Source organism: Elephantulus edwardii, unplaced genomic scaffold, assembly GCF_000299155.1.
Source record: "Elephantulus edwardii isolate Elephantulus edwardi_28Jun2011 unplaced genomic scaffold, EleEdw1.0 scaffold00117, whole genome shotgun sequence".
NCBI lineage: Eukaryota > Metazoa > Chordata > Mammalia > Macroscelidea > Macroscelididae > Elephantulus > Elephantulus edwardii.
In genome coordinates this window covers 3,994,352-4,020,796 of record NW_006399867.1, presented here as the reverse complement: position 1 = coordinate 4,020,796, position 26,445 = coordinate 3,994,352, and the positions used below count along the sequence as shown (strand labels likewise).

General features: G+C 46.9%; 1 protein-coding gene across 1 annotated transcript in view; it reads left to right on the top strand.

Moving 5' to 3' along the window:
- Positions 1-26,445, top strand: part of VWA3A (von Willebrand factor A domain containing 3A) — a 73,647-nt gene that overhangs the window by 42,234 nt on the left and 4,968 nt on the right. Inside the window, exons 16-29 of the mRNA XM_006892696.1 lie at positions 1,844-1,963; positions 6,097-6,171; positions 6,375-6,519; positions 7,243-7,438; positions 11,036-11,106; positions 15,265-15,417; positions 17,049-17,139; positions 18,469-18,582; positions 19,216-19,313; positions 20,500-20,637; positions 21,320-21,428; positions 23,425-23,569; positions 24,851-24,995; positions 25,786-25,937. Of these exons, the coding sequence (XP_006892758.1) occupies positions 1,844-1,963; positions 6,097-6,171; positions 6,375-6,519; positions 7,243-7,438; positions 11,036-11,106; positions 15,265-15,417; positions 17,049-17,139; positions 18,469-18,582; positions 19,216-19,313; positions 20,500-20,637; positions 21,320-21,428; positions 23,425-23,569; positions 24,851-24,995; positions 25,786-25,937 (1,752 nt within the window). The remainder of the gene's footprint in view (positions 1-1,843; positions 1,964-6,096; positions 6,172-6,374; positions 6,520-7,242; positions 7,439-11,035; positions 11,107-15,264; positions 15,418-17,048; positions 17,140-18,468; positions 18,583-19,215; positions 19,314-20,499; positions 20,638-21,319; positions 21,429-23,424; positions 23,570-24,850; positions 24,996-25,785; positions 25,938-26,445) is intronic.

The following is a 26,445-nucleotide window of genomic DNA, read 5'->3' as shown; positions in this document are numbered from 1 at the left end:
TTCCCAGAGGTTTTGGCAAGTGGTGTTTTCATTGTCATTAGTATTTCCAGCATTTTGAGAAAGCACCATACTGCCTTCCATAGTGGTTGCACCATTTTACACTCTCACCAACAATGAATAAGGGTTCCAGTTTCTCCACAACCTCACCAGCATGTGTTGTTTGCTGTTCTGTTAAATTTTGCTATTGTTACTGAGATGAGATGATATCTCATAGTTGTTTTGATTTGCATCTCTCTTAGAATTAGGGGTTTTGAGCATTTGTTTATGTGTTTGTTCACCATCTGAATGTCTTATTTGGTGAAGTGTCTGTTCATATCCGGTGTCCATCTTGCAATTGGGTTGTTTACCCTTATCTTATTGTGGTGCAAATCTATTCTTAAAATGTTTTCTAAATTCAGATAGAGTATATTCAAGATTGTATTTTGTTACAGACCTGTTTTTGTTGTCTTCAGCTTCAACTCAAAATTGCATTATGAGCGATTGATGTTTTATTCTATAGTCAGCCCATGACCTTGTTCTGCCTGATGGGACTGAATCTATCATCTCTTCTTGCAGATGTAGTCTGTTTGATTCCTATATATTCCATCTGATGAAGCCCACATACACAGTTGCTGTAATTCTTTTAGGAGGTACTTGTAATTAATAAGTCATTGATCATACAAAATTCTGTGCACTCCCTGACCTCATTTCTATCCCTAAAGCCATATTTTCTGACTACCAGTTTTCTTTGTTTCTAACTTTTGCATTCCAATTACCAATTATTATTAATGTATCTTGGTTACATACTTGACAATTTTCAGATTGCAGAAACTGGTTTTTAAAAAATCCTCATTGTCTGCATGTTTTAACTTTAATGGTTGGTGCATACATTTGATTAATAGTATTAATAAGTCTTCTTTGTGTGCTTATGATTCTTATCCTAACATTGGCAACACAAAAATCCATTTCAGCTCACCACCGCCTGGAATATTCATCTTTATGTGTTCCACTTTACTTTTGACAGTTTCGTTTCCCCAGAATCGTACTTCTTGCAGTCTGCCTTCCTATTATTAATGGGTTGTTTGCTGCTATTTTTCCTTATTTTGGAGTCATGGCATATCAGCAAATGAAGGTCTTTCATTGGCTGAACGCTTTTCTCCATCTACATCACTAAAGTAGACTCTACAGAGATCATTTTCCCCTAGTCCTGTTTTTTTTGTGCCTTCTAACCTGAAAGTCTTAAGCCTTCTAGCAACATATATCAAAAAATACCCTGGTACTGTTCCAAGAGTTGCTAAAGTACCATTTTTCACAAGTGGATGGCCAGGACTGCTTCCTAGTCTGCCTTAGCCTGGAAGCCTGCCTGAAGCCTGCCCACTGTGAGTGACCCTGCTGGTATTTGCAACATTGGTCATAGCTTCCAGTATCCCAGCAAGATGCAAACCACTACTCTCCCACCAACTGATAAACAAGTGACCGCAATGCCTATGTGCATTTTATTCATTCATTCATTCATCACTCCTTTCTCTTTTTTCTGATTTCCCTATAATATCACAGCCTATACTAACATCAAGTGCTAGCACTTTGTCAAATGCACACCACCTTCTGCCCCTTCAACCATCTCCACCATCTGAGACTTGATTCTATTACAGCATTTCCTAGAAGTCCAGATTCCCTGAGCCCCATCAGTCCACTGTTGTAAAACCCCCTCTGCTGACCTCAGTCCACCAAGAAGAGTGTTAGCAGCTGTCACTCCGGTGTGCAAAAATTCCCCTGGAAAAAGCTTTAAATAGTAAAACGGAACAAAATCAATATTATCTGAGAGGTTGGGTTCTCCTTCGTAAAGCTTGTGTTTCTTTTTTAGGGTAGTTATACTACTCGATATCTCTGCAACCAATTCCATGTACATTATTCATATCCAGCACTCCCTGAGGCTCCTGCTCGAGGAGCAGTTGTCTAACAAGGACTGCTTCAACCTCATCGCGTGAGTGTGCCGCAGAACTGGTGGGGCGGGGAGGTCGTGTGTGCTGGGGTGGCCTGGCAGGAAGCTGGGAGACGCACATTTAGGGGTCCCCAGCATCCGAGGCTAGCCAGCTGGTTTATCTGATTTGGAGGATCTTGTTTGGGTCATTGAATAATTAAACGGTTGTAGGCTGGCCCCACTGGGGTGAAGGTGATAAGGGGCCCCAAAAACACATGCTTGATGAGCCAGGGTAAAGTAACCCAGCTCGTTGCCCCATTTGGCTTCCAAGTCGGTAAACACAAAGGAGGAAAGGAAGGTCTCCCAGCTGGGCCCTGGTCTCGGCATCTAACTCAACTTAAGCAACCCACAGCGTTTCAAACCTGAAGGATCCCAAAGCTAAACAGTGATTCCCCCTCCTCCTCCCTCTTACCTAGTCCACACTCATTGCCGTCAAGCTGGAACTGACTCAAAGCTGATCCTTTGGCAGATTTTTTGGAGATTGTAGATTGCACAGGAAAACATTGCCCCTATTTCTCCCAAGGACCCATTGGTGGATTCAAACCACCAGGAAGGCACCACCTTTAAGTTAGTCGTACAACGCCCATGCCTCAGAGCTCTCCAACATACCCCTCTCATGACTGACTCTCTGGTAGGTTTTCAGAGGCTATCTATCACAGGGGAGATTAACTATCTTTTTCCTAAGGAACAGCTGGTGGATTCAAACTATATGCCATTGGGTTGGCAGCACAGCCCTTTACCCACTAGGCCACCAGAACTCCTTCGTGTCTACTCCTGGTAACCTCTAATAAGCTTTAGTCTTATACCCTTGTTGAAGGAGCTCTGGTAACCTAGTGGTAAGGAATTAAGCTGCTAACCCAAAGATAGACAGTTTGAATCCACCAGCTGCTCCATAGAAGAAAGATGGGCAATAATATCCTCCCTTGTGATTCTTAGCCTTTGAAAAGGGGCTGGAAAGGCAACTGTGAATTGGTTCCAGCTCCATGTCAATGAACATACAATTATTACTTCTAGATATTTCATATAAGTAAATGATAAAAGTATTTGGCCTGTTTATACATGTGAATATATGCCCATTTCATAACCACTTCAACCAGAGGAGAACCCACCTGTGACATCTTTCCCCACAGAGCTGCTAGTGGGTTCAAACCACTGACCCTACTGTTAGCAGACAAACACTTTAATCCTGTGCCACCAGGACTCCTTAGGCAGGAGACCAGTTAGAGAAATTGTGTGCCCTTGTGTTGACTGGCATGAACAAAGACAATGGGAATAAGAAGAAAGCTGTCTGTCCATCAGAGGGGCTGGGAAATGAGACTCTGAAGACTCCATTCTCATACTTTGGACATGTTGGAAGAAGGGACCAGTCCTTGGAGAGGGAGGTCATGCTTGGGAGGGTGGAGGGACAGCACAGGAGAGGAAGACCCTCGATGAGATGGATTGATTCAGTGACTGGGGTAATGGGGTAGGTGTGTCAGAGACAATAAGATTGTCATAGGATAGAGCAGGGTTCAGGGCTGTTGTACATAGGGTCACTGTGAGTCACAGACAACTCGTTGGCACATAACTACAACAACAACAACACAGACTACATTAACTTTTTGACTGTAGGGAATGAGACAATGGAGAAGGAGTGAATATGGCCTGGGTGGAACAGATCATGGGAGAATAAGGTGGTTTTTAAAAAAAATATTGAAGGGAGTGCTGGTGGCCCAGTGGCAACAAGCTGCACTGCAATCCTAGAGGTATGCAGTTCAAATCCACCAGATGCTCTGCTGAAGAAGGAGAGCCAATCTCCTCCTGTAGCAATCAGATCTGATATGATGGTACACACACACACACACACACAAATAATAACATTTAAAACTTTAAAAAAATAAATAAAAAAAGATTGAGTGATTGTCAAGGTATGATGTCCCATAGGGACACGAATCCATCATGATGGATTCTAGGCAGGAAACAAACATGGTTGAAAACAGAAGTGTAGGGAGGTGTAAAGGGGACAAAAGACAGTCAGAGATTTGAAGGGAGATTAGAAGACGGGAATCCCTAAAGGAACACCAGAAAGGTGCAGCAAAAAGAGGGAGAGAAGAACCAGGAGGACAATTGTAAGAGGAGGAAGGGTTTGGAAAAACTGAGACAGACCCTGTAGAACCAGGAAAAGAGGTGGCCTGAGAGTCCCTTGAATGTGATAATGAAGCTAATTGGTATGAAAACAATGAGATACGATTTTTAAAAATTCAATTAGCAAATGTTTGAAAGATTGCAAAAGGCCAGTGCTGGTGGTAATGTGAGGAAGAGCAGTCTCAGAAAGTGTTGGAGGGAGTGCGATTTGGTATGAGTTTATGCGTGAATATTTTTAAATGTGTCGTAGTTGTTCTTTCATTAAGCTTTTAACTGCTCCTGAAGACATGCTAAGTATTTCAGCATTTTTACAATATAACCCAACCCACTGCTGTGGAAATTTATTCCAACCCTCCATTGGGTTTCCAAGTCTGGAAATCTTCGTGGGAAGATACTGCCCATCTTTCTCCTGAGGAACAGATGGTAGATTCAAACTACCAACATCTAGGTTCACAGAGCAGCACGCTCTGCACTATGCCACCAGAGCTCCTCTGTACAGGACAGCGATACCACGTATATGCAGCGTGCTGTGCGCCATCACCATTATCCATTTCCAATTGTTCTCATTATCCTCAAAATAGAAATTTCACACACTTTAAGCATTAACTCCCTGTTTCTCTTCTCTTCTGCTCTGGCAACCGCTGATAAGCTTTGGTCTCTTTAAATTTTCTATTCTAATATTCTGTCATCTAAGTGGAAGCATTCACAATTTTGTGTCTTATTTTTAAGATTCAACTATACCGTACCTGTACCAGGATTTCATTTCTTTCTGCCTGAGTAGTATTTCATTGTATGTTTATACCATATTTTGTTTATCCATTCTGCTTTCTCAATTATTATTTCTTTTTATTGTGATTTCAGTCAAAGTTTACAAAGCGAATTTATTTTTCCATTAAACATTCATACACATTTTGTCGGATAACAAATTATAATACCCACAATGTAGTTGCACTTTCCCCACTTCATCCTTATAATTCTAATTTTCATCAATCCTATTTTACCTTCCATTCAGATTTTGATTTGAGATTGTTTGTACTTGTTCTTTTTAGCTACCATGAACATTGGTATATGAGTTCTCTATTTGCATTGTGTTTTCAGTTATCTTGGGAATACACCTAGGAATGGAATTGCTGGTTTGTTCTAGCCACAATTACTTAAGAAAGATGTTACTATTTTTTATTGTAGGAGGATGGAAAAATATTTCTTTTTTTTTCAATATGAAGAGAAACATCTAGAAAGGCAATGGAGAAGAGGGCAGTAGAGACAAGTGGGAGTGTGTGTGTATGTGTGTGTGTGCACATACACATGTACCCATAGGACAAGGCCTCTGAAGAGATTGCCAGTTATGAAGCCAAGAGCCAGGTGCAGGAATTAGTCTTAAACCAGAGAGAAGACACGTTTCCCTTGATAGAGAAAATAACTTATCTTCTCAAAGATCCGAAATACTGTCTTAGCAGAAAAATGAGATATGCATACTCTCAAATACAACTGTAGTACAATAGAAAGTGTTTTGTGAACCTGAAACCAGGGCTGAGAGAGCTTGGAAAGAGTGGGCTCGCTGACACCTTGGTTGCTGAGGAGGTTTACGTGGAGATGGGAGAGGGTACAGTTAGCATGAGGAGGGAGGCTTGCCTGAGCCAGTTGTCCCTGTGTCTCCATTTGAGAGAGGCCCACTAAGAGCAAGGAAATCTCATGACTGGCCAGAGAGATCCTTCTGCCTTGGGAGCCCTGGTGACCTAGTGGTGAGTAGTTGTACGACCAACTCAAAGGCAAGTAGTTCAAATCCACCAGCTGCTCCACATGAGAAAGATGAGCAGTCTCTTCCTGTGCCATTTACAGCCTCTAAAGACCCACTGTAGAGTCAGCCGTGAGTTGGTTCTGATTAGAAAGCAAACAATAACAGCAACAATCAGAATTTTGCTACCTTACGAACCTGAGGAGTCCTGAGAGCTAACCCACAGAATACATAAGCCTCCTGCCTAAGAACGAGTTTTTCTTTGCTTCCCTCAAAGGTTCGGGAGCACAGTCGAAAGCTGGAGGCCGGAGATGGTTCCGGTGAGCCACGACAACCTGCAGAGCGCCTGGAGGTAGGTGTCATTGCCTCTGTCCCCTCAGACAGGAAGTAGCTCCCTAGAGTTCCTGCCTCCCAACGGACCTTGGAAGAATTCCTAAGGCCACTGCCTTCCGCTCCCTCCTCCCCCACTGCGCTGATCCACACAAGCCCTCTTTCCCTGGGGGCCACTCAGATGGACGCCTCGGTCAGCAGCCTCCTCTTCCTCCTCCTCTCCAGGTGGACCCTGGGCCTGCGGTGTCAGGGCAGCAGGAACATCCTCAGTGCCCTGCGGAAGGCCGTGGAAGTGGATTTCAAGGACAAAGATAAATATCAATCGCAAGGCATCTACCTCTTCACAGGAGGCATCGCTGACCAGGATATGGTGGGTGGGCAGGGTCCCAGGCTGCGTCTGTTGTCCGTTGTCCTCCAGTGAGCATTGGTGGCTTAGTGGTGAGGAATTCAATTGCTGATACAAAGGCATGGTGTTTGAATCCACTAGCCACTACTCTGGAGAAAGATGAGCAGTCTCCTCGTCGGCGATTCACTGCCTCTGAAAACCCACCGCAGGGTCAGCAATGATTCATATCCTCCCGGTTCATGCTAACATTCTCCTCCCGTGGAACTCAGTGGTTAGCTTCTCCAGCGTGACTATCTAAACACACTCATCTCAAAGTTGGACCCAACACCCAGAGCTCTTGTTAAAACATAGGTTCTCGTTTTGCAGTTCTGGGGCCAGACTGAAAGTCTGCATTTCTCCTGAGCTCTCAGGGAATGTCCTTTCACTGTCCAACATGGCCTCACTTGGAGCTCTTGTTCCAGGATCTTAATTTAGTAGATCTGGAGGCAGGCCTGAAAGTCTCCATTTCTCCCTAGCTCTCAGGGAATGTCCTTACGCTGCTCTCCAGCCCACACCTCCACCCTAATAACCAGGGATCTCCAGGCAGCTCCTAAGCCCACCCTGGGAAGTGATGATCTCATCATCATGTCCTCATCTGTCTTCAGTGCTTCTAGGCAGGGAACACAGTAAGGCGTCAAGAAAGATGATCAAGTCAAGCTGACTTGAGATCAAGCTGTGTACTTTCTCCTATGCTCTGTCCCCCTACAGTCCATTCTCAGTGCTTACATGGCCGAGGCCTGTGCAGGCTGTGACCTCCAGCTGAACGTGTGTCTCTTCTACATGGGAGAGCCAGAGATGAACAGCACCCCACCTGCCTGCTATGCCAGCTTCAAGGACACAGCCGACGCCTACAGGGAGGCCACGCGGGCTACCAGAGGCCGCTTCCACTGGTTTGGAGACACGGGTGTGTGAGTGTTGGCTTATCCCCTATCTCTCTTCCCAGCCAGCTAGCCCCAGCACAGCTCCCTGATGCAGGAGTTGTGTCAGAAGCATGTTGAAGCATGTCGATGTTGTAGTGAGCTGCCTTTGAATTGGCTCCTGATTTACAGAGACTCAACAAAACACGTGAAACTTCCTCTCACGTAGTTTTGGACATGTGATCAGGAGAGGCCTTGGGAAATCATGCTGGGAAAGACAGAGGCTCAGAGAAAGAGAAGAAGACCCTCAAAGGGAAGGACTGACATAGTGACTGTAATAATGGGTTCAAGCGTGGCAGAGATGGTGAGGATGGCGCAGGTCAGGGCCAAGTTCAAGTCTGCTGCTGTTCATAGGGTTCGCTGTGAGTTGTAGTAACCACCTCATAGGTGCCTAACAGCAACAGAAGGACATGCTGCCTGGCGCTGCACCTTCCCCAGAGGCCAGACTGTAGTGCTGTGATCTGTGGAGGTTTTGTTTGCTAATTTGTACAACTCCAGGTCTTTCCTCCAAGTCCACCTGAGCCTGGAAGCTCCGCTAACTCCTGTTCAGCATCCTGACAACCTGGACTACTTTAAAATACTCCCGAATATCTCAACAGAAAGGTCCCGAGCGATCCCCTGGCTTGGTGCCCCCCACAGTGTGGCGTGCTCACGGCATAGCTGTGGCCAGTACACATGGGGTTATCTTCTTCCTGTGATGATTACATGCTTCTTCCAACATTTCTTAGTCAAATGTCAGCTTGCCACCAATGTGAGCAGTGACCTCAGTTTTCTTTGTGAAATAGGCTTTCCAGTGAATCGATGAAAGTGATCTATTACGTAAACAATGTTTAGAGAAGATGCAGATGAAGCAAAGATTCTGACAGAAAATTGAGAGTGGCAGAGGTCTGGGACACCCTGGTGCGTTCCCACCTCCTTGATTTCCAGATGAAGGGACAACAGGATGTGATGAGCCTGCGGTCACACCATTAGAAGTGAGGCCAGCTGCAACACCAGGATCTGTTTGTCAGTCTTTTCATGAAAAATGGTGGCCATATATGTTTATATTATGGGTTATTAATAGTAGTTACTGATGAACAACTATGTTAGTTTAGAGACTAAGGTGTGCCTGATCCAGGCCATGGTCATTGCAATTATTCACTATACATCAGAAAGCTGGACAATGAATAAGGATGACAGAAGAAATGATGTCTTTGAGCGGTGGTGGTGGAGAAAAGTATTGAATATACCATGGACAGCCAGGAAACCAAGCAGGTTCTTGGAGGCAAGGATTCTGAGGCTTCGTCTGACATACTGTGGGCATGTTGCAAGGACTAATCCTTGGAGAAGGACAACATGCTTGGAAGGGTGGTGAGACAGTGCAAGAGAAGACTCTGAATGAGATGGATTGACTCAGTGACTGGGGTAACGGGGGTTGGTGTGTTAGAGAGAGATTGGCTCTGGGTTCAGAGCTGTTGTACAAAGGGTCACCATTCGCAAATGACTCAATGGCACATAACAACAATAGTAGCAGCAAGCACACTTCTGTAACAGCTTCACCAACTGTGTGCCAATTGTACTTTGGTGACCACAATGCTGGAAGCTGTACCATCAATATTTTGAATACCAGCAGCTTCAGCCATGGTGGACAGGTCTCAGCAGAGTTGGGAAACTCAAACTAGAAAGAAAAGCCTACCAATATAATTCCAGAAATTAGTCAGTGGAACCTCTGTGGATTACAGCAGGGTATTATATTGGTAAGTGTAGGGCTGGAAGACAAGCCCCCTAGGCTGGAAGGCAATCAGAGTACCAGTGACCACGCAGTGCACTTGAGCATACCCATGACCATGAAGATGCCATAGGACCAGACAATTCATCTGGTAAACATGGAGTCCCATGACTTAGAACCCTCTCAATGGCAACATGCAACATGTGACAGCTATTTTATGCCAGAATCTATTCTAAATGTTTTGCATATGTTCTCATTCATCCCTCATACAACCCTACAAAGGGAGGTATTCTCACTTAGGCAGGGTTTTTTGTTTATTATTATTCACTTTAATGAAAATTTACAGAGACTTTGGATTTCCGTTCATTCATTGTTGTACTTTTCACTTAGGCAGTTTTACAGATGTGAAAGATGAGATATAGATGTTGTTGTTGTTGTTGTTGTTGTTATGTGCCATCAAGTTGCCTGTGATTCATCACAACCCTATGTACAACAGCCCTAAGCCCTGCTCTATCCTGTGCCAATCTTATTGCCTCTGACACACCTACTCCCATTACCCCAGTCACTGAATTAATCCATCTCATCGAGGGTCTTTCTCTTCTACGCTGTCCCTCCACCCTCCCAAGCATGACATCCTTCTCCAAGGACCGATCCCGCCTTGCAACATGTCCAAAGTATGTCTGACGAAGCTTCAGAATCCTTGCCTCCAAGGAGCAGCCTGGCTTCACCTTCTCCAGGATGAACCTGTCTGTTCTCTTATCAGTCCATGGTATATTCAATATTTTTCTCCAGCACCACAGCTCAAAGGCATCATTCTCCTATGCTCCCTGGTCATTGTCTAACTCTCTGATGCATAGAAAATGATTGCAAAGACCATGGACTGTATCAGGTGCACCTTAGTATCCAGAGTCTCACTATTGCTCTTCAGTACTTTGGAGAGGTCTCTGACAGCAGATTTTCCCCATTAAATATGTCTTTTCATTTTCTGGCTGCTGGTGCCAAGAGTGTTGATTGTGGAGCCAAGCAAACTAAAGCTGTTTACAATCTCAGTCTCTTCACCATTTACCACCATGCTGCCACTCGACCCAGTGGTGAGAATCTTTGTTTTCTTGATATTGAACTTCAATTTATATTGAAAGCTGCAGTCCTTGACCCACAGCAAGTGCTTCAGATCCTCCTCAGTTTCAGCAAGCAGGGATGTGTCATCTGCATAACACAGATTGTTGATGAGTCTTCCTCCAAACCTGATGCCACATTTCTCCTTATAGAGCCCAGCCTCCTGGATAATCTGTTTTGCATATAGATTGAAAAGGCATGGAGATAGGACATACAGATAGTTTAAGTATTTTCTCAGAAGCATATTTGCTCCCTAGTAAGTGGTATAGCTAAGAGTTGAACGCAGGTGGACCAGTTACAGGTCGCATTCTTGGTCAGCTGGAACTGATTCATAGCTGATCCTCTAGAGGGTTTTCAGAGGCTGTAAATCTCATGGAAAAGATTGCCCATCCTTCTCCTGAAGAGCAGCTGGTGGATTCGAACCATATCCCTTTGGGTTGGCAGCACAAATCCTTACCCATCGGCCACCAGAGATACAGTTATCAGCTATTTTGCATAATCCCTGGGTGCATGTTTTTCCCTTCATGAAGTAGCAGGACCTTTGCTCCTGTTCTTCACAGGGGAGTGAGCTCTTGGCTGGAGAGCAGGACACTGGACCTCTAGGCCAGTTTCACTGCTGTCCCTTCAGCTTAATACAGTATAAGGGTGTCCCATCATGGGCTTCAGAACAGAATCATCCCCACATGGCCACTTTCCTCCGGATGTGGGCACTTCTAGGACCGTGTCCCTTCCCCATGTTCACAATGTGCTTTGTTTGCAGACATCTACGAGAGTGATGACATCAAGGCCATTGTGTCTGAGATGGAAAAGGCCATCAACTACTCCCAAAAGGTGAGTCAGCCATCCTGATCCACTCATGACCAGGCTTCCCATAAAGCACTGGTGTTTCCCAGAAGGCCTCAGCTTAGGTCTGTGTGCTGTGGTCCTTGATTGCCAAGAAACTCTTTCCTAAACTCGTTCCTAATCCCAGCACCTCTCTACCCACTGCCTCTTCTGCCTGCCATTCCCATTTCAAGGCCTGGAAAAGGATATGGGCTGGAGAATGGGATCAAGGCCAGTTCAGGCCCTGGAAGTGTATAGAAAGTACACAGCCATGGTCAAGGCAGGGAGGAGTATAGGAAGAAGACACATCCTATATTTTAAAAAAAAAAATTAATAAGACTGCAAGTTTCTGTTGCTGCTGTTGTTAGGTGCCATCAAGTCAACTCGACGCACCACAGATCTGAGCCTTGTCCTGTCCTGTCCTGTCCTGTCCTGTCCAGTTTTTGTTGTGACTGTGGTAAAGTGGAAGCCCGGGGTGGTGCATTAGTGAAACATTCAGCTGTGAACGGCTGCACAGGAAGAGGGCGTGGAGGTCTGTGTCCATAAAGGAAACCCAGTGGGACCACTCTGCTCCCACAGGTTCACTGTGGTTGGGATTGACTCATGGCAACAGGCACAGGGGAAATGCTGCTCACCTTCAAACTCATGGCTGTCGAGTCGGTTCTGACTCATAATGACCCTCCATCAGGTTTCTGAGGCTGTAAATCATAGTGGGAGGAGACCGCTCCTCTGTTTCCTTCAGAGCAAGAGGTGGATTCAAACCACCTTTAAATAGCAGCGCAGTGCCCTGTGCACTCCACCACCAGACCTTCCTTTGGTAAAACACACATACCGGGGGCGGAGCGCGGCCGCGCTGGCGCGTCGAGGGCAGAGGCAGCCGCCGCGATGGATGTGTTTCTGATGATTCGGCGCCACAAAACCACCATCTTCACTGACGCCAAGGAGTCGAGTACCGTGTATGAGCTGAAGCGCATCGTCGAGGGCATCCTTAAGCGGCCACCAGACGAGCAGCGTCTGTACAAGGACGACCAGCTCCTGGAGGATGCCAAGACTCTGGGCGAGTGTGGCTTCACCAGTCAAACAGCAAGACCCCAGGCTCCGGCCACAGTGGGGCTGGCCTTCCGGTCAGATGACACATTTGAGGCTCTCCGCATTGAACCATTCTCCAGCCCACCGGAGCTGCCGGACGTGATGAAGCCACAGGATTCAGGAAGCAGCGCCAATGAACAGGCTGTGCAGTGAGGGTGGTGCCCCCCAATAAAGAGATTTGGGTGTCAAAAAAAAAAACCACACATACCATATGTTGTTGTTAGGTGCCATCAAGTCGCTTGTGACTCATAGCGACCTTATGTGCAAGAGCTCTGTACCCTGCTCTATCCTGAGCCAACCTCATTGTCTCTGACACACCTGCCCCATTATCCCAGCCACTGACTCAAATCCATTTCATCGAGGGTCTTCCTCTGTTGTGCTGTCCCTCCACCCTCCCAAGCATGACATCCCTCTCCAAGGACTGATCCCTCCTTGCAACATGTCCAAAGTATGTCAGATGAAGCCTCAGAATCCTTGTCTCCAAGGAGCCGCCTGGTTTCACCCTCTCCAGGATGAACCTGTTTGTCCTCCTAGCAGTCCGTGGTATATTCAACACTCTTCTCCAGCAACACAGCTCAGAGGCATCAGTTCTTCCCATTTTAAAATATAAAATGGTGGGGAAAACCCAGTTTCAAGTTTCAGCCTCTTTCCGTTTTAAATACATCCTTTTTCAGGTAGAAAGCAACATCCTGACTAACCTATGAGTTCAGGGGGCGGATGGTTGGGATTCACCTTCCCCTTCTCTTCTGTGGCTCCTCACACTTTCTGTTGCTGTCCTCCCGGAGGAAGGTCTTCCATAGGCCACTGTCGCCTTCCTTCTCAGGCACCATCAGTCTCATCCCCTCGTCTGCTAAAATTGTTCCCAAGATGTTAATGGACAAGAACAGCTTAGTCCACCCGTCACAGGGCCCAGATTTACATTTTGCTAGCTGCGTCTTGTGCTTTGAGAGCAGTTTGTTGTTAGTTGCTTTGGAATCTCACTCAGAGTGCCTTCACGTGTACAGAGGAGAACTTCTCCAACAGGGTGTTCAAACCTGTGACCTTTTGGCAGCAGAGAGCCCAGGCCCCTCTGGGTGGATTTGAACCACTAACCTTTCAGTTAGCAGTCCAGTGTATTAGCGATTTGCACCACCCCGATATTGAGAGTAACAACTGGAGAACATTCTAGGCAGTAAGGGAATGTACAGGCAAAAAGATCCAAGTGCTACACCTCTTTCCAGCTGGAGTCAGCCTGGACATGGGGGAACTGGGGACGCGGAGAGGGGGTGATGGGGGTAGACAGGGTGCATTTGGGGGGTGTGTGCATGGGTGCAGGCAAAGCAGTATCTGGCAGGAAGAGCACCACCTTTGGAGCTAGACGCCCCCCTTAGTACAGATGGCAACTCTTGTGTTTGCTGAGCAGTGTGGCGGAGCAAGTTCCTTCTGCTCATGGAACTTGAGTTTTCTCATCTACAAAATGGGGCTGCCAGGCAAGCTCTGGTGGCCTAGTGGCAAGAAGTTGCACTGCAATTCCAGAGGTGCGCGGTTCAAATCCACCAGATGCTCTGCTGAAGAGGAGGGACAATCTCCTCCTGTACCAGTCGATCTGATTTGATGGTACATACATTTAAAAAAATAATAATAATAAAAATTTTTTTTAAGTGGGGCTGCCAATAGTTTCTGGCTGGCTGGCTTATCTGGCCATGCCCTGTGTGCCGGGCTTGAGAGATCCAGGGATTAGTTAGCCCAACATAATCACCAGCCCTCTGTACATGGAGGTTTTTATGACTAAGGGGCTTTATCTGCAGAGCCCTTGGCTCCAAGTCACACTCTAGAGGCAGAAGGATTGTGTAGGAGATGCAGAGGTCCTAGTGGACCCAGTCTCCCTGCCATGGATAGGGTGTGTGTGTGTGTGTGTGTGTGTGTGTGTGTGTGTGTGAATCTGTGTGTAACTGTGTGAGTATGTGTGTGTAAGTATGTATGTGTGCATTTGTATATGTGTATAGGTGTCTGAATGTGTGCATGCACGTTGTGTCTGCATGCATGTGTGCACATGTGATTGTGTGCATATGAACGCATGTGTATATAAGTGGGCATATAAGTGGTTACATGTGCATATGTGCGTGTGTTATCTCCCTATGTATGATTATGTATGTGTGTTGTTGTTGATTGCCTTCGAGTCGAGCATGACTCATAGCGACCCTATGAATAAAAGGTCTGAAGCCCCTCGACAACTATTGACATTTATCAAAGTTCACGTATGTGGTGTTGTTGTTGTTGAGTGCTGTGGAATCACAGGCAATTGATTCATAGCGATTGAAGGAGAGTCCTCAATGCTTGGGTGTCTCTCATCCTGGATGCCACTCCTGCTTCCAAGCTTGTTTTAATCGGGGAGCTCCACCCCACTCTCTGTCTGCATTGGGTGACCAACCATTAACACACTTGACACATCAGTGTCACAGTGTTCAGCCTCACAGCAACCACAAGTGACCGCGGTACGACAACTTGTACACCAGGGCTATACGACCTAGAGGAATGTCTGAACAAAAACAATGAAAGACAGGCCTGAGGGCCGCAGATTAAGAGTCACCCACCTTCGGCTTGGTAGCATCGCCTTCTGTCCACTGGGCCAACAGATCTCTCTATGTTGATATTATTGTTGTTAAGTGCCATCAAGTCGCAGGCGACTCATAGCGACCCTATGAAGGAGAGTCCCGTGTGTGTGTGTGTGTAGGTATGTATATATTTATATATGGGTGTGCACACATGTGTACAGATGTGTGTATGAGTGAGTTTCATGAGTGTGTATGTCTGTGTGTGTCTGTATGAGGATGTGTGAGTGTGTAACTGTATGTGAGTTTGTGCATCTACATAAGGATGTGTATGTATTATATCTTTATGAGGATGTGTGAGTTTGTATATGAGTATGTGTGTATGTCTACATGTGTGTATGTCTACATGAGTATGTGTGTGTCTCTCTATATGAAGATATATGGTAGGAGTGTGTGTGTGTCTGTCTGACTGTCTGCCTGTCCGTCCATCCACTGCCTGGAGGTGCCTTGTGCCCAGGCTGGTGCTAACCTCCGGCCCCCATTGCAGTGCGCTTTACTGGTGGCCTCCCTGAAGAACCATTCAAGAAGACAGCTGGAAGCCGCTGCTGCACCCAAAGAAAAACCAAACCGCCTCAAGCTGGAGAGTCAGACCAAGAGGCAGCGCCCTCCCAAGCCCAGAGCCGTCTCTGTGAACAGAATGGTTTGACCCCCTCGCTGATAACACGTAGAGGATTTTGTTTACACCTTGTCTCCTGGTCTTTCCTAGATCTTAACGTGGCTGGGGAGGGTGGGAGCTCTGGTGGTCTGTGGTAAGACGTTGCACTGCTAGCCCAAAAGCACATAGTTCGAATCCACCAGCTACTCCAAAGGAGAAAGATGGGCAGTCTCTTCCTTTGCAATATACTGCTTCAAAAACGTGCTGGAGGGTCAGCTATGAGTTGATTTCCAACTCAGCAGTACATAACAATAACATGGCCAGAGACATGATACCCAGGGCCAGCAGGGCTTGGGACAGGGCTTCAGCGGTGAGTGCCCTGTGCTGGCCAAGAGAAAAAGCAGCACTTGGGGCAGGGGGTGGTCTGCTTTTCTATTTTGGGTACACTGGATCCCTTCTACCTACCTACCTCTGATTCTAACTGGCTGTCCTCATTGTTTCCAAGCCCTGTACTGAGGACCTTCCGGTGTGGATGACCCCTAACTACTACCACCATGGTTTCTGTGGCTCTGGGCTTGTCCTCAGGGTCTGTCAGGAATAAAGGGATTTAAATGTCAGGCAGGCTCTTGCTGTTGCTGCCAACAACTTTGTGGAGCTAAAAGGAGCCTGGGCCCGGGACAGAGCCTGCCTGCTACCCCCATGTCTGTCCTGCCGTACCCCAAATACCCTCAGCTACCAGAAGTAACTGAAGGGATGATGGGAAACCCTAGAATCAACACTGCGCATGAGCAAAGGCATTCCTCCACATTTCACGGCTGACAGACTTGTGAACACAGCAGGTCCTCAAAATGGGAGACCTCCCAGGGAATTCTGTCCAGAGTACCACTGCCTGCGGCCAGAGAACTCCCCTGGGTTTCTGGAGCTAATCCAGACCCACTGCCATCCCCTGCCTTCCCTGAGGTGTCTGAAACCACAGGGCCCGTCCATGTGGGCTCAGGGGCCCTAAGAGGAGGCTGGATGACACCAAGGCCTCCAATGGGCCTCCTCAAACAAGACCAGAGCCCTGGGGCCAAGGGTGATGTTTCATGACTCTCTCTGTGAACACCATTGATCCCAAGAAAGAAAGAGTTCCTCCCTTGAAAGTGAGGTGCCTTAGGGAATTGACATAGCCTGAATAATTATTTGTTGTAGTGTATACCCCCCACATCCTAGGCTAATAGGAAAGGGGGGGCAGGTAACTGTAGAGAGAGTTCTGGCAAGCCCTCTGTTGCTTTTCTAGCACTCGCTCATATTTCTCTCTCTCTCCCCCCCCATACCTCTCTCCCTTCCTTTCTCTCCCCTACTCTCCTTCTCTCTTTCTCCCTCTCCCTCCCTCTGTCTCTCTCCCTCTCTATTTCTCTCTCTCTCTCCTCTTCCTCTCCCTCACTCCCTCGCTCTCTCCCTGCCTCCCTCTCTCTCTCTCTCTCTCTCTCTCTCTCTCTCTCACACACACACACACACACACACACACACATTCATGCATGAACTTTTCACCTCAAAACCTAGAATCCTCTCTGAATCTCCAATAGCAAACAGATCCAGCATGTCCTGAAGCATTTCCTTAGGCTGAGGTAGCTGTGGTGTACTAGTCACCCCAGAAACCAGGCCAGTGATGGGAAAGACCACCTCTTTTCTAGAGCATTCAAGATGACTCTGACAGAGAGAAGAGCCCCCCCTTGAAAGCTCTGAAGTGGCGTCCAACCAGTGGCAAAGCGATCATCCCCGCAGGTGAGGCTTGGCCACAGTCAGGCTGGGTGGGCAGGGGGAAGCAAGGCCATGGCTGAGGCAGGCTCTGAGCCTGTGTCAGCACGAGAGTCCCTGTGACATAGCCAGTGATCCTGCATCTCAAGCACGTCCCAGTCCTTCTGTTGAAACTGTAGTCTATCCATTTCCTTCTTTATAGGCAAGGAAACTCAGGCTCAGAGGAGCCAAGGACAGCATGCCAAGTGCTTGTGACAAGGTGTCAGTATTGTTGTGAAAGTGCTCAACTCATGGAGCGCTAGTGGCTCAATGCTAAGGAGTGTGCTGCCAGCCCAAAGGCACACGGTTCAAATCCACCAGCTGCTCCACAGGAGAAAGATAGGCAATCTCCTCCCACGTGATTTACAGCCTCAGAAAAGCCATTGGAGTCGATTCTGATGTGACTCTACATACTCACCTCATAGGACCAAAGACCATCTGTCTCGTTTCTCATGTCAAAGATGTCCCAAAGGCCCTCGGTACAAATCCACCAGCTGCTCCGCTGGAGAAGGAGGGGCAGTCTCCTCCTGTGCCAATCGGATCTGATTCAATGGTACATAACAACAACAACAAAAACAACCCAAAATTAACCAAAAAAAAAGAAAAAAGATGTAGCCGAGTAGCTTGGGATATACTTCTGGACATAACAAGAGCGACTCTAGAGTCTTGGCACTCCTCTTGCTCTGAATCCACTTGCCTCAGTGATCAACAAGAGGGCTGGGGATAAAATGAGCCCGTGTATAGAAAACACGCCATAACGGGTTCATATCTTCATCCCAGCTGTCACTGGGTGCACCCCAACTCCTGGTAACACCTCAAGTGCCAGGGAAGACCTGTGCTTCCAGGGTTCCCTATGGGGTTTCTAATGGCTACTGTTTTGGAAGTAGATCAATCACTGTCCTTTTTTCCCAGGAGCCTCTGGATGGGCTTGAACCTCCAACCTTCAGTTAACAGCTGAGCATGTTAATTGTTTGTACCACCAAATACAGGGTTTGAATCCACCAGCTGCTCCATGGGAGGCTGGGCAGTCCTCTCCCGTAAGATTTACTGTCTGAAAACCTGCTTCAGGGTCAGTGAGGTGTCGGTTCCAACTCCACAGCACACAACAACAATCACCATTAAATACCAGGGATTGGTGCACGGTAGCTCTAAACACTGCTGATGCTGGTGAGGTCAGGGCCCCAGGGCACCTCAGGGCCACCTTGGAGCCCCAATTTCCAAAGCATAACTGAAGTTGGGGAGCTCCTAAGCCAGGCAGACAGCATTGCTACCTGAAGCCACAAGGCTGCTCCATCCGACAGGCCAAATGTCCCCTAGCTCCAGCGCCGTCAGCGAGAGCATGGACTGCAGAACAGAGGCGGAAGAAGACAAAAACACGGGAAGCAGAGACGTCGTTCTTACTGTTTTACACAGATACAGGGAATAATGTGGGTAAGCCGGAGAAATTACACCCCCTCCACATGTCTGTGTAACCCCTTGCCATTCAGGCAATGTAAGGTCAACAGCTCGTCTGTCCCTGGACAGCAGGGTCACATCCTTGTATGGACTGTGAGGTCCATCCTTAAACAATTCAAGTTGAAGTGCAACTCTGGAGTTTTGACACTGACAAGAGAATGAGTAAGGTTACCACTGGATATGGATCCCCTGAGGTCCTTGGGTGAGCACTCGGGCTCCATCCATGGGGGAGAGGGAGGAAGGCTGGGTCCTCAGTTCTGAGACTGATTGAGAATGGGGTGAATATGGTTCCTTTTGGTCAGCCTGATTGTTGTTGTTATGTGCCATCAAGTTGCCTAAGACCCATAGCAACCCTAGGTAAAGCAGCTCTGAAGCCTGCCCTATCCCGAGCCCATCTCATTAAGTCCTGTGAAATGGCCCATCCCAATAACAGTTCACTAATGCCATGAACAATGGAGAACCCCTTACCAGCCTTCCACCCACCCACCTCCCTTTCTTCCTCGCAGTAATTGGCACCTCAGGAATCGTACAGCTGACTTGACTGAACTGGAAAAGTGGGCAGGAAATTGGGCCCTGAGGTAACAAAGGGACCTCCACCCTTTCTCCTAGGCTCAGTGTACAAGAAATATCCTCAGAGGAGGGGCGTGAGAAGGACCAGCTCTTCCATTGAGTTGCCCAGAAAGAATCAAATCTGCTCCAGCAAAGAGGTATTGTCTCTACATTTCATTCCATTCATGGACTATTGCTTGTCGGAGGGTGGAAAAGAAAACAACTGCTTAGAATGAATGACTGCTGTGGTGATGGAATGTGAGCTGGATAGAGCTCTGGTGGTCGTAGTCTGTAGGGTGTTATGGTGCTGACAATAAGGCCAAGTACGAATCAGGTGGTTCGAATCTATCAGTAGCTCTGAGGGAGAAAGATGGGCTGTCCTCTCCTATTAAGAGGAAAGTACTAGAAAGATGTTGAAAGATTGCTATGAATCAGAACTGGCGGAGTGAGACTTAGGTTTCAAACGGGGATCTGCCAGGTCTTTGCTGGGTAACCATGGGCAAGCCATTTAGCTACTATCAATCTCCATGTCCTTGTTTATAAAATGAAGATAATCACACTCATCTAGTAGAATTGGTGTGAAATTCATTATGTTTTGTGCAAAATAGATGTCTTAGTGTAAGATACTTTTGTCTCCTAGCCAAGGGAAATCCCCCTCCTTGTTCATTACCCACAAGATAGAGAGGACATCTTTTTTCTCACCATCATCTGATAAGAATCCAGGCTTTTTGCTGATTGAGCACATCCTGATCTGAATGCCATGCTCTGATTGGTTAGGGCATACCCCTTCTTGTATCCATCATTGGAGCAAGGAGACTGGGATCATCCTGATTGGTTGAGACTTCTGACCTTCAGCCCAATCAGAGCTTTCCACTAAAATATTATGGAGGAGGGCGGAAATAGGTATTGTGGAAACAATAGTCTAGACTAGCAAGTGTCACTACTCAAGAAATGTTATTCCTCATGCTCTTATTTCTTGCGCATCTCTTCCCAGCGCCAAGGAAGACATCTGCCCGCAGCAGATGCGCAGTGAGGGCTTGGGAACCCCACAGATTAACAACCTTTTGAAATGGATTTTAAATGAGGTTCCCAGAGACATGAGTCAGACAGTCATTCACTTATGTCTGAATTCTCTGAGATAATGGTTCTTGATTCAATTAAAACCCCCCAAATACATGCAAGAAACCAAACTCAATGCCGTAAGTTGCTTCTGACTCATGGTGAGTCATTATTTTCCTGCTGGGCTCAAACTGCTGACCTATTGGTTAATCGTGGAATGCTTTGACGTGTACCAACAAGGCTTCTTCTATGTGTTTATCTGATTTGTCTTCCTTTACTTTAAAGTGGATAGCCAATTACGGGCTCAAAAAACTGAAGATGGAGGTTTACAGACATCTCGGTCCCAGATGCACTCATCAGAAGTCGGTCCGGGGGTCCGCATCAGCCAAACACTGCAGTGTCCTCCCCAGCGTCGAGATCAATGTGAGTAACCATTGTTCTTTCTCCTCCCTCAAGTCCTGCCTCTTAGCTGCAAAATGCTGAGGGCAGCTTTGTTTTTGTTGTGGGTATGAGTCTTCCAGTCAGAGCCAACCCATAGCTGACCCTCCAGCAGGTTTTCAGAAGCTGGAAAGTGTGTGGGAAGAGACTGCACACCTTTCTCCCGTGGAACAATTAGTTTGTGGATTTGAACAGCTTGCCTTTGGGTTGGCAGTGCAGCTTCTTCCACTAGGCTACCCAGAGGACTGTGCTATAGAAGATGCCTTGTAAATGTGCAGCATTTGGGCTCATTTCCCTGATTTTAAGATGTATGTAATTGTCTCCTAAAGTGAAGTGATCCCTCAGGGAATAAGGAGATACAGAATCCTATTGGATGAAAAGCCAAGCCCTAGATTGAGTCTGAGAGGGGAATGAAAAGCTAGGCTAAATGTTTGGAAAGGGAAAGCAGGATGGGCAGTCTCTTCTTGTGTGATTTACAGCCTCTGAAAACTCACTGGAGGCTTAACTGTGAGTTGGTTCCAACCCAAAGGCAATGAGTTGAGTTTTTAGATGGTTGTTTTGGAAATTATAAACCACAAATGGAATAAACTATTCTGGTTGTTGATGAGGAAGTGGAAACATTTAGGTGGGGGAGGCCAGGGATTTGCCCTCACTTGTCTTGATCTAGGGTCTGGTGAGACACCTTCAGTGGACGCTCTGGGAAGTGGAAACCTACATCACGCACATGGAGAAAGTACTGAGGAGCTATGTCCAGAGGCTGCAGTGGCTGCTGTCCGGTGAGCCTACGTGTTGTCCTGGGGGAGCAGAGAAGAATGCTGTTGTTGTTGTTGTTAGGTGCTATTGAGTTGAAAAAGACTCCTGATGGCCTTGTGAGCAACAGATCTGAATATTACGCTATCCTGTGCCATCCCCATCATCCCTGACACACCTTGGCACATTGCTGCAGTCACTGTGTCAATCCATTCCATTGAGGGTCTTCCCTTTTGCTGACCTTGTCAAGTATTACATCCCTTTTGGAAGAATAACCTCTCCTAGCAACATGCTCAAAGTACATCAGTCAAAATTCCATCCTTGCCTCCAAAGAGCACTCTGGCTGTACTTTTCCAGGATATAAATGTTCTTTTCGCAGTCTGTGAGATACTCCTCTCTATCAGAGCTCAAAGGCATCAATTCTTCTTTTGTCATTCTTACTCATTGTCCAGTTCTCAGATGCATGGCAAGTTATTGAAAAGACCGTGGACTTTATTAGGCACACCTTAGTCTTCAGTCTGGCATCATTGCTCCTTAGTGATTTGGAGCAGTCCCTGAAAGTGTAATTGCCCAATGCAATATGTCTCCTGATCTCCTGACTGTTGCTACCAAGGGTGTTGATCGTGGATCCAAGTATGAAGAACTCTCAAGTCAGTCCTTCACAAGACAGGAACTCAGGAGCTGTCAGGTAAGAAGTTAAGTCAGGATGATGATCTGGGTGAGTGCAGAGGTCAGACAAGATGACGTTGTTGTGAGTGCAGAGGTCAGGCAAGATGCTGTTGTTCGTCAAGGGCTGGTGACCAGAAGGTGTACCTGTACCAGTCAGATCCAATTAAAATAATATAGTTAACTGTAAAAAAAATTAAAGAAAAGGGGGAGCAAAATGTATGATGCATTAGCATTTGCAATAATCCCTCTGGCCAAAGCGGGGGGTCTGTGGGGGGGGAATTGGCGAAGGAATGACATGCAATCAGAGGGACCTTGTAGGGACCTGGGTGAAAGGTGAGGCCAGCTGAAAAAGAAGCATGGGTGGAGAGGGTCAAAGTGGAGAGAGTGAGCGTGGTTTCAGAGGTAAAAGGGCAGGGCTTAGAGACTTGTATCATTGGGAGGGGGAAATTACATCAATACATGACCGTCAAATCACCGAGAGTCAAGACTCAGCCACGTGGACACCCATTTTTGGAAGACATGAATGTCTCATGGACTTGCAACCAAATTGTTCCTTAGAGCCAAAGATGCTGAAACTTCCTCTCTGCTCTCACATCCTTTGGGCTTATTGTCAGGAGAGGTTAGTCCTTGAAAAAAGTCATCCTGGGGAAAATGGAGGGTCTGAGAAAGAGAGGAAGACCCTCAACAAGGTGGGTTGACACAGAGACTGTGACAATGGGCTCAAGCATGTTGGCGATCAGGAGGATTACTGAGAACAGAACAAGGTTCAGATCTATTGGTCTGAGGGTCGCAGTGAGTCACAGGTGCCTCGACAGCGCATAACAACAACAGTGCGACCCATGACGGGCGCTATTAATTCAAGCACTTAAATTTTAGAGACGAGGAAACTCAAGCTTGAAAAAGTATAATGCTTGAGCATATCACGGACTGGCAGAACTAGGGTTGAAATCTCTGTCTTTCAGATTCTGACCTGCTTCACCCCTGAGCTGTTAACCCTTCCACCAATCATCTCCCAGTGATTTGCCCAGTTGCCATAGAGTCAAGTTCAGTTCATGGTGACCACATAGGTGTAGACCTGTTCATTGAGGGTTTTCAATGTCTGATTTTTTTTTTTTTTAGAAGTAGCTCACCTGACCTTTCTTACAAATTGTATCAGGTTGGACTCACACTTCCAGCCTTTGAGTTAACACCTTAGCCTGTAACATTTGCAACACTCAGAGACTCCTCCCAGTTGGATTGACATCTGAGAAACCCTCTAGGGTGTTGCAAAACTAGGGTTCTAATAGTCAGTGGGAAAGCCGCCCAGAAGGAATTACTGTTCACTCCTTTCCTGCCTCTGTCACTACCTCAAAGGGAGCCGCCAACTATTTGGCACCATCTTGGAAAGCAACGTGTGCATCCTGCTGGATACATCGGGGTCCATGGGCCCCTACCTGCCGCAGATGAAGACACAGCTGATTCTGCTGATTTGGGAACAACTGCGGAAGCATTGCAAGAGGTAGGAAGTGGGGTGTAGGCTTAGAAGGACCAAAGGGCTGGTTCTCGGTTTCCCTGGCCAAGTTCACACCCTTCTGACTGTTCCAGTGGGACTGGGGGTTCTGAAATGCTCTCCTGAATAGCTGTTTTGAGCCAAAAAGGGCCCTATTTTGCAACAAAAGTTAAGCAGGTCTTAGAAATTCATCTGAGGCCTGGGGACAGTTGCCACCAGAGCACAGGAAGTCCATAAAGCATTGAAAGACACATTTCAGCTGAGTTCAGCTTTCGCAAGAGCCCTGCTAGTGTAGTGGTCAAAGCACACATCTGGTAACCAAAAGGTGGATGGTTCGAACCCACCAGCCACTCAGCAGGAAAAGCTGTGGCAAGCTGCTTCTATAAAGATTCACAGCTTTGGAAATTGCTTGGGGCAGATCCACTTTGTTCTCCAGGGTCTCTGTGAGTCCACATTGACGCCACAGCAGTGGATTTTAATTTTTTTCTTTTTTTTTTCTAATGGGAGTGTGTGTTTTTCCTCTCTACTCAGAAAGCTCCACCATGGGAGGTCATCAGGAAGTCCTGGCCGTAGGCTGGACTCCTTTTTGCCTAAATATAAATAAGCATTTATTAAGGAGCCCTGGTGTCAGAGATGGTTAAGTACTTGCCTTTAGCTGTATGCTACCAATCCAACCCCAAGCTTTCGTTGAGCACTTTCTGTGTGCTGTACACTTCCTCTAGTGATGTGATTCAATCCTCACCCCCCTTTGTTGTTGCTGTAGGTGGTGTAAGTTGTTGAGTCAGGATAGACTCATGGCTGACCCTCCAACACATTTTCAGAGGCTCCAAATTGCACAGTGGGAGACTGCCCGTTTTTCTCCCAAGGAGCAGCTGGTGGATTCGAACCACGTGTCTTTGGGTTAGAATCTTTGGATTGGTGGCACCACTTCTTCCCATGAAGTCCTTAGAGGTCATGCTGTTATATTTCCGTTTTCCAGATAAAGGAACTAGAGAGTTTAAAGAAGTTAAAGTTTAAGCTAGGATGTAAAGGAGGTATGTGATTTGTCCAAGATAACATAACCACTAAGTGGTTGAGCTGGAATTTAAACCTGTTTCTGTAGAATCTTCATTCAGTGTGTGTGTGACTTTTCCTTCTGAGCAGGCCCACGGGAGTCTCCGCAGGGGTCCTCATTGATAACCATAACTAGTCCTCACTAGAGATGACTTCGCCTGGAATTCATTCAGACTGGCTTGTGGTAACCAATTTCTTTCTCCTCTCTGTTCCTGCTTCCTCTTTGCTTCTCCCCAGTTTTAACCTTATCGGCTTTGCAGAGGGCCTGAATCTGTGGAGGGACACTCTGGTGGCGACAACGGATGCAGCATGTCAAGATGCTATGCAGTGGGTGACCCGCCTGGAAGCTCAGGGGAACACCTCAGTCTTACAGGCTTTACTGGCAAGTCCCTCCCATGAGCCCAGTCCCCATATTGTGACCTTGTACTCATGTTAGCAAGGCCACCTCTGTTTGCCTGATGCTGTATTGTTTTTAAATGCTGTTGCATCACTTAGGACTCATATCAACCCTATGAACAATGGCTCTGAACCGCGTCCTATCCTGTGCCATTATCATCTCTGACATACTCGAGTCTGTTGTTACAGTCACTATGTCACTTCATTTTATTGAGGGTCTTCCTCTCCTTCACTGACCCTCCACCTTTCCAAGTATGACATCCTTATTCCAAGAACTCCTAACAACATGCCCAAAGTATGTGACATGGAGTTTCACCACCACCACCACCCCCCGCCTCCAGGGAGCACCCTGGTTGCACCTTTTCCAAGACATACTTGTTGTCCTTGACACAGCCTCTACAAAGTGGTTTCTCATACTTCCTTCACCTTCGCCACAGCCCAGTGAGAAAGGGATTCCCATAGGTTCCGCTTTATAGATGTAGACTCTGAGATTCAGAGTTTACGTGACTTGCTTGGGATTAACCAGTTGGGAACTAGGCCGTGATTTTGGCTAAGCCCTGGGTGGTGCAAATGCTTACTGTGCCTAGCTGCTGACTGGTAGGTTGGAGGTTCGAGAGAGGCACTTTAGAGGAGGTTTTTAAATCCATGTGGGACACACACACATACACACACACACACACACACACGGGCTGCCATGGATCAGAGTCGACTCTGCTGGGTTTATTCGATCAGCTCTCCCGCCCCTGTGCTTTGCTGACCTTACCACACTCTTTCAGAAAGCTTTCCAGTTTCCCCGCACGGAAGGATTGTACCTCCTGACAGACGGGAAGCCAGATACAAGCTGCAACCTGATCCTAAACGAAGTCCAAAAGCTCAAGGAGAAAAGTGCCATGAAAGTGCACACCATTTCATTTAACAGCTCGGACAGGTAAGCAAGGAGCAGCTGTTGAGGTGTTTTGTTTTGGGTTTTGTTTGTGTGTGTGTACCGTCAAATCAGATCTGACTGGTACAGGAGGAGATTGTCCCTCCTTCCCCCGCAAAGCATCTGGTGGATTTGAACTGTGTGCCTCTGGGATTGTAGTTGCAGCTCCTTGCCACTAGGCCACCAAAGCTCCCCTTGTTTTGTTTTTTTAACCTATCCGATGGCCAAATGTCAAAGGGAATGTCTGAACTGACTTCCCTAATATGAAGACGCAGGTTAGACCTCTTCTGGGCCCATGATACCAAGAATCAGACGTGCAGGAGAGAGTCAGACTTTCTGTAGGGGGTGGCCACAAGTTACCACTGCATGAAAGGATCATTCTCCACGCTCCCTGCTTAGCCATCGAGGGCCAACAGGTTTACGTGGATCCACCAGGACATGTTTTCTTCTCCTTCACCATCTTTTTTGGGGGGGAGCACATTTGCAAATTGTTGTTGTTGTTGTTATATGCCGT